The 7,527-nt window shown below is 36.2% G+C and overlaps 2 protein-coding genes across 4 annotated transcripts; one reads left to right on the forward strand and one right to left on the reverse strand.

Moving 5' to 3' along the window:
- The first annotated feature begins 228 nt into the window (after positions 1–228).
- On the forward strand, positions 229–1,983 carry LOC149610718 (uncharacterized). The gene is made up of 5 exons (XM_089859569.1): positions 229–472; positions 612–766; positions 840–1,166; positions 1,224–1,313; positions 1,372–1,983. The coding sequence occupies exons 3-5, from the start codon at positions 885–887 to the stop codon at positions 1,981–1,983; spliced, it is 984 nt and encodes a 327-aa protein (XP_089715695.1). The 5' UTR covers positions 229–472; positions 612–766; positions 840–884.
- A 1,731-nt stretch (positions 1,984–3,714) lies between these two features.
- On the reverse strand, positions 3,715–5,784 carry LOC149610719 (uncharacterized). 3 transcript variants are annotated; one of them, XM_089859634.1, is made up of 3 exons: positions 5,537–5,784; positions 4,992–5,468; positions 3,715–4,929 (listed from the first exon to the last, which is right to left on the reverse strand). In XM_089859634.1, exons 1-3 carry the CDS (start codon positions 5,565–5,567, stop codon positions 4,922–4,924), a joined length of 516 nt encoding a protein of 171 aa, XP_089715760.1. In that variant the 5' UTR covers positions 5,568–5,784; the 3' UTR covers positions 3,715–4,921. The 3 variants fall into 3 exon arrangements, with proteins under 3 accessions (XP_089715760.1, XP_089715758.1, XP_089715759.1); XM_089859632.1 differs by having other exon boundaries at positions 3,715–5,468; XM_089859633.1 differs by having other exon boundaries at positions 3,715–5,246; positions 5,317–5,784.
- Positions 5,785–7,527: the final 1,743 nt, after the last annotated feature.

The raw sequence follows: 7,527 nt of genomic DNA on the forward strand, positions 1-7,527 counted from the left end.
GATCTTTTCTTCTATAATAAAATCTTAACCTGATTATTTAATAGTGTATTTAACTTTCGGCTCACTCTGATCCGTTGATGCCTCTTCATTTCAGACACGAAAATCAAAGCCCAGAGTTTACTTCACCCCAGGCCTCAATTATTTACTCCTTGTTTCACTAAGCCTATTACGGATGATACTTAATACACTCGCCGGAGTCTTGGTCTTAGTTTTCTTCATGAAATCAGAGAGAATTAAGTAGGGAGCGGAAGCTATAGCCTTTGACAGTGCAAAACGGGATGTAGCGCAAAACAAGTGGGCTACGTTGCTATTTTCTCTGTTTCTGTACAATCTCTTTTCCGGTCACATGACTTTGTTTTAAAAGCAAGTGTTTTACTGGTTGTAAAGTGTTGGGGGTGTGGCACTGTGTGAACCAACCAGCAGCAGCCTCTGGCAGTAGCAGACCTGAGCGCGTAACCATCGAAACCTGTCGGTTCGTGTTTCAATCACATTTAATTTCTCAAATGTTAAAACTAACGTTTAATTGTAACAAGTACTATTTAGAAGATAAAAGGTGACGTTGTAATTACTCCTTATAAAAAGAAGTTAATATTTAATAGTAATTCTAACAGGGGTTAATCGTTGGAAAAAGGTTTTGTAAGAAGTCCAAGGCTTAGAGTAGAGGCTTCTGACAGTGACAGAGAGTGTCGCGATATTTGGATTTTTGACACGGAATAACGTTAAAACTTACGTTTAATCGTAACAAGTACTATTTAGAAGATAAAAGGTGAAGTTTTAATTACTCCTTATAAAAAGAATTTAATATTTAATAGTAATTCTAACAGTAGTAATTCTGACAGTGACAGAGAGCGTCGCGATATTTGGATTTTTGACACGCAATAATAATGCGAATTGTTTGTAAATATGGCTCTTGCTCGTCTAAACAAACTTCAAGCATTAGGGAGGTTAGAGGAGCGCCTGGAGTGTTTTTTGTGAAGTTTCCATCTTTAAACAACGAAAAAGAAAAGTGTCAACGATGGGTTAATGCCTGTAGTCGAAAAGATTTCACCATAGACAAGGTCTCTCGTGGTTCTTATATCTGTTCGAGACACTTTTATGGTTTCAGAGGTCCAACTCCCGAATATCCAGATCCTATTCCGTTAGCATCTGTTTGGGAACCCATTCAAGTAACCTAGTTTATATTATTTGTTTATCTCTGGAGTATTGAAAAACATATTTTTCAGGAAGAAATAACACTTATCGCAGATGTTGAAGAAACACAGGAAATTAATGATACACAAGAAGCTTCTAACAAAGGATATGAAGAATGCAATGTAAGCAGGGATTTGCAAATAGTGAAAACTGCAAGTTATTTACATTATTGTCATATAGGTGTCTGATCAGAAGGGATCCCAAGATATCTTAGACTTGAAAGTATTATCACCACCAATGTCTTGGTCGATGGAAAAAGTAAACCAGGGTGTTATGTTCATAAAACACATAAATGGGAAGATAGTTTTATCATGTTCATTTGTGGGAAATGGACCTGTTACTGTGACAATCACTGCGTTGGGTAAAAACATACCGAGTGATAAAATTGAAAAACATCTGGACATTAAAACAAATCGTGACGTTTACAACTATTTATCACAACTTGATAAATTTAAGATCTGCCCAGGAAATAATGATGGTGAACTTGTCAGGCTTTACAATGTGAGACGCCCAAATAACCACAAACGAAATAGCAATTATTCCAGTGCTTTAAAAGCTGTTTACAGCAATAGATGCGAAGGCCTAGTTCCGGTTAGTAAGAATCGTTGTGCTTCATGCCAACAATATCGGTCAAGTTTAAGAACATTGCGTTGTCGTTACCAAGCAATAAGTAAAAAAGTAACTAAAGATATTACAATAAAAGACAAAACTAAAAGGGCATCCAAGACGAAATTACTCCTATCTGAGAAAGGTAAACAAGACTTATCAACATTGAAGAGACTTTTCAAATAGAAACTTAAAAAAGAGAAGCCAGGATCCTTCATGGCTCTTTTTATTAAACAACAGTTATTAGCATTGGAGAGATCTAAATATGGCATGAGATGGGACTCATTCTTCCTTAAATGGTGTTCCTATATAAAAAACAAATCCAAATCAGCCTACAAAGCTTTAGAATTGTCTGGAATTATAAAGCTACCCACGACAAGAACATTGTATCATCATGAGCACACTATAACAAACAAATCAGGATTTAATGAAGATGCTATCAATGAAATGATAAATATTACAGACATTGATAACCTTCCAGAACATAAGAAGTACTTTGTTCTTCTTTTGGATGAAATGGCTATCAAGCCAGACCTAATTTGTCATAAAGATACTGGGTACGTCACTGGTTTTATCGATGTCTTGGACCATCATAACTCTCTTAATGACACTGTGATGAGAGAAAAGGGAACAACTGTGCCACCTTTAGCAACAAGCATTCTTCAACTTATGCTTCGTGGCATAACAAGCAATATTAAAATTCCATTTGCCCATTTTCCAACAAAAGGAGTAACGAGCGCTGAATTATATTCAATTGTTTGGGAAGCCATTTCTTTGTTGGAAAACAATGGATTTAGAATTTTAGCGGTTGTTGGAGACGGAGCTTCAATAAACCGTAAGGTTTTTCGCATGTGCGCTGATCACCAAGGAACCAAAAATGTACCTTTTGCCACTAGTAATATACACGCTGCTGATGAAGAAAGGGACATATACTTCCTGTCAGATGCACCTCACCTGATAAAAACAGTGCGTAACTGTGTAAGCAACAGTGGGGCAAATTCCAATTCTCGTAGCCTATGGATAAATGGCGAAGATATTTCCTGGAAAGTTATCTTGCGCCTTTACTACACGCAATTAAGAATGAAAGGCCAATTTAAAAATGTTTCCAAGCTAACATACAGTCACGTTTTCTTGAATGCATATTCAAAGATGAAAGTCAATTTAGCTTGTCAAGTTCTGAGCGAGACAGTTGCGTCTGCGATAGAAGTCCTTTTCGGAGAAGATAAATACCAAGAAACGGTTAAATTTATTAGGACATTTGACAAGTTTTTTGACTTGTGCAATGTTGGAAATTGTTTTGAAGCCTTGGCAAAGAGAAAACCCAACAAAAGAATATATGAGCATGAGCATGATGAACGATTGCAGGTATTAAAACTAATCATGGATGGTTTAATCAAATAATCATGTTATATAATTTGTCATTAAGTGGTTAGAAGTTGACTTTATAAAATACTTGGATGACTGGGAGAGTGATGTATTAAATCGCCCAGGAGACTATTCTAAAACAGAAAGGAGCAACATGCTTTTATCCGCAACAACTATTGAAGGGCTACGAATGACAGGTAATTAATACGCTCTGAATGTAATATAAGCCACATTTAAATATTGTCAACCTTTTCTATTACAGCCCTTTCAACAGTCCAAATAGTACGATTTCTTCTGAAGAAAGGTGCGAAATATGTTTTAACCCAACATTTGAACCAAGACCCCCTGGAACAGTATTTTGGAAGGCAGAGATGCTCAGGAGGTCGAAACTGCAATCCATCAGTTTCACTATTTGAAGCGAACATGGATAAGCTGAAAGCCTTAAAGGGTTTGGTTGTAGAAGCAATTCATGGAAATACAACTATTTCTGAAAAGACGGTTCTTTAAACGTTTATTAGTTAATAAATATTATTAAACTTGTTTGTAACCAGATTTTAAAGTTTAAGAACATGTATCTTGATTTAATCACCAATTTTTGACCATATTAATGCACAAATACAACATAATGCACTGATACAATCATGGAATAGGAACACAATTATAATACTGTTGGTTTACTACAACGAAATCAGCCAATTATTGCTGTGATTACCTTCAATTTTGAAAACTAACGTAGTGTTATATCACTTACTCTTTAAGGCAAATTAAAAAACAATTTCATGAACCGTATCACATTTGTTTTCCTAGATATATAAATTATGTACATTTGTTTCAAATTTATGCTAATTATTCTAAATAATAACAAGTTGTGTGTGAGTTAAAGGGTTGCATGTTTTAGGAACATTTGGTCACGAATGAATTGAAGTGAATATCACATTGGCTTGCTTATTGAGGTAAAAATTGCACAAATAGATCAAGGTCAGGATCATTATTCAGAAATGAATACTCTGAATGTTCATTTATGTTAACTAATGTCTTTGTTGATGTGTCAGTATCGGTAATCTGAATAGTTGGGGTTGGATCTTCTGGTGGTATGAATTGTAGGAATAGATCTAGATCAGGATCACCATTTAAAAATTTGTATTCAGAATGTTCATTGAATTTAACTAATCTCTCTGATGACATTTCAGTATTAGGAATTTGAATTGTCGGGATTTGCCTTTCTAGAACTTTTACTGGTACTGATAATCTTGACTTTTTGATATTTGGTTTCATTGTACTTGTGGGTTGAATTTTAGACTGCTGACTTTTTTCGAGCAAAGATTTTCTTAAAGCTTTCTTAGCTTTGAGTGTTTCTTTCGTTTCGTATTGGTATTGCTCCAATAAGTCACGAACTAACACTTTACCCCTCGTGTTTAAAAAACAATCCACAAGTTTTAAAAGCCATTTTCTACTGTCATTTTCACTGTACATTGAATTCCAGAGTTCATTGATTTCTGAATTTTGAAAAATGTGTTGGATAGTTCGGGTTTTTAAATTTTGGTTCCTAATTTTTGACACATCAGTCACATAGATTAAGTCCGATATCTTTTTAATTAATTGGATTAGGTTAAACATTTCATCTGTAACTGAGATTAATCCCCCCCTAGATAATTTAACAATCCAAGCCCCTGTTTTGTCTGGTTCTGTAACATCGAGAGAAGACGGGATTTTGTCCTTGACTATCATTTTGACTAGGTTTGGTGGACATTTTTTGTTCTTAACCAACTGAAAGGCACAGTACCCTGCTACATATCTTGTCACAGGAGTATTTTCAGTAATTACTTTACTGTTAGTGATGTTGGCAAAGGGGTTTCGTTTCCGATGTTGCGATCCAAGCAGCTCCACCTTTTTCCTTTCCCGTTCCACTTTAGCATTTTCCATGCTAACAGCATTGTCAACCCCAACTTCCATCTTGACCATAATTTCGAGAAAGAAGTATTGAAGAATGCGACTTACAACATTCCTTTTCATTGGTTGTGGGAGATCGTTAAACATAGGGCAAATTGTACATAATAGATGCCCCATTTCTTGTTCCTTCCTTTCTATTTTCATTAAATCATGCGTTTGTTTTAAAAATTCTTCCCTAGTAGATTTAAATTGTACGCATTGAACCTTTGTCACAAGGTATGGTATAAACTGCTCTCTAATGCCAGCGCTGTCCAGATGAGAAAAAAACACTCTCACAGCTTCTTTTTCAAAGCGAAATACGAACATCTGGGTCCTGATCTTCTTTACAGTTAATTGAAAACAATGGTTTACAACACCTAAGTATTGTAATAATTATGAATATTTATAGGACCTATAATTAAAGTAACAAAAAAAGAATAATTACCTTTCAACTGAATACCCTTTAGGGAAGCCATGGCTCCAGCAGGGTAGCGCTAGCGCGTGGCACCAGCGCGCTTGAAATTTGAAATGATTTCCCCCGCAATCCCCAGCCCAACGGTCTTATTAAACCCGCCCATAAAGGAGGTGCCTGTCTACGTCAAACCGGAAAACGGTTTGTACTACAATTTAAGTCACGTGGTTTTTAGAGCTACATTTTTCAACCAGCCTTCCGCTCCCTACTTAATTCTCTCTGATGAAATCACTAAACCAAGGATTATTCTATATACAGATGTAGTATAGCTTAAGCAATATGTAAACAGCCATTTCAAATAACAATATTAAAAAAAATCTTTGGAATATCAAAATGAAACAGAGCTTTAAAGCTACAAAAGTACTTAATGCATCATAATCACGAAAAATACTTCCACATATTCACTTTATATTATGGGAAAAGGGAATATTAAGGTTTTGTATGATTTCTTAACACATCAACACAAGGCTAACTGCTAACGCGACGCACTAGTGTAACAATGGACGGACACACACAGACAAAAACATAGACTGCTTTTTAACTCTTTCCGTATTAATTTTGAGTTGAGAAACAAGATTATCTTTAATATTTAAATAAATATAATTATTTTTAATTATTTTGATCTTCAATAATTAACATTAATAATAGTTAAATCGTTTAAAATAAAGTTATACCTATTATCATCTCAAACTTTGCTAATATTGACGTTTAAAGTGAAGGGTACCCCTCTTGCCCGCTTTCTTCAAATTTTGGGGTATATATACGATTCGTTTCCATTATAATAGTAAGGAAAAAGCGCAATTGCGAAAACCTTTGGTGGCGATCCCACCTTAGGGAGGCTAGACGTTTCTCGTAACCCTAGCTGATCACCGCGTATATCCTAAAACCAAACGATGATAATGGAGTAGAAGCCAATGAGACAGATTGGTGTCTATGTGGAATAGACGGAAGACCAGTAGACGGTGGTGTTTAGAAGCCAGAATGTACAGACTGGTGTCCAAGTGGGATGGACAAAGACCAGAAGATGGTGGTGATTAGAAGACAGTATGTACAGACTGGTGTCCAAGTGGAATGGACGAAGACCAGAAGATGGTGGTGATTAGAAGCCAGTATGTACAGACTGGTATCCATGTGGGATGGACGAAGATCAAAAGATGGTGGTGATTAGAAGCCAGTAAGTACAGACTGGTGTCCGTGTGGGATGGACAAAGACCAGAAGATGGTGGTGTGAGAACTCAAGTAGAGGAGCCATTTCCGTGACTGTGAAAGCAGTTCGGAAATGGCGAACACGTTTGCTCCGATTTGGAAACTGCGAACGCGGTCACGTGGGTGTAACAACAGACAGACAGACACACAGACAGACAGACAGACAGACACGATCGTTACAGAACCTCTCCGTGACATACGTCACTCGGAGAGGTAAAAACCACTATGTTTATGAATTGTAATCCATGTTTTAAACAATGCACGGCCCGGGTTAGATTTGTACGCAGCCAGCGCTAGGACTTTTAAAAATGTCTGACCACAAAATCCAGTTTGGAGGGTAAAATGAACTATTTGGCTGAACTGAACTAGTCTGAATCCAAGAGCGAGAGGTTTTCAGACAAGCGTTCCTTCCCCCTATCTTCCCCTTCTCTCTTCTAGGTAATCGCATAGTACCACGCTCGCGGCGATCTTTTCCACCCGATGGTTAAACAATCTGCGCTCATAGACCTGATGAGCGATAATTATAATGATACTCTGATATTATTAACTCTTACATTCATGAAACTTTTGAATTGACGGTAAAAAGTGAAAAATATAATGGTCTGTTTTTGAGATTAATTTTGCGTGATAAAAAACACTCTTGGCCCAGATTATCACATTTTTATAGAAATGAAAAATGAGAAATATTATTTTTTTTTTTAAATAAACGTTTTTCAGGAAAAAAAACAATAAAATGCAAGTTGGTTTTTCCAGAATTA

This window comes from Phalangium opilio, unplaced genomic scaffold (genome assembly GCF_054372755.1).
Source record: "Phalangium opilio isolate 3A_F unplaced genomic scaffold, DU_Popi_V2 ptg000329l_1, whole genome shotgun sequence".
In the NCBI taxonomy this organism is placed as follows: domain Eukaryota; kingdom Metazoa; phylum Arthropoda; class Arachnida; order Opiliones; family Phalangiidae; genus Phalangium; species Phalangium opilio.

What these genes read in the sequence shown, in the direction of transcription:
- LOC149610718 (XM_089859569.1), top strand. Translation starts at nt 885, where the DNA reads ATGCGAATTGTTTGTAAATATGGCTCTTGCTCGTCTAAACAAACTTCA. An exon ending in CTGTTTGGGAACCCATTCAA is followed by an intron (nt 1,167 to 1,223) that starts GTAACCTAGTTT and finishes CATATTTTTCAG; the next exon opens with GAAGAAATAACACTTATCGC. An exon ending in AAGGATATGAAGAATGCAAT is followed by an intron (nt 1,314 to 1,371) that starts GTAAGCAGGGAT and finishes ATTGTCATATAG; the next exon opens with GTGTCTGATCAGAAGGGATC.
- LOC149610719 (XM_089859632.1), bottom strand. Translation starts at nt 5,567, where the DNA reads ATGGCTTCCCTAAAGGGTATTCAGTTGAAAG. An exon ending in AAAGGGTATTCAGTTGAAAG is followed by an intron (nt 5,469 to 5,536) that starts GTAATTATTCTT and finishes TACAATACTTAG; the next exon opens with GTGTTGTAAACCATTGTTTT.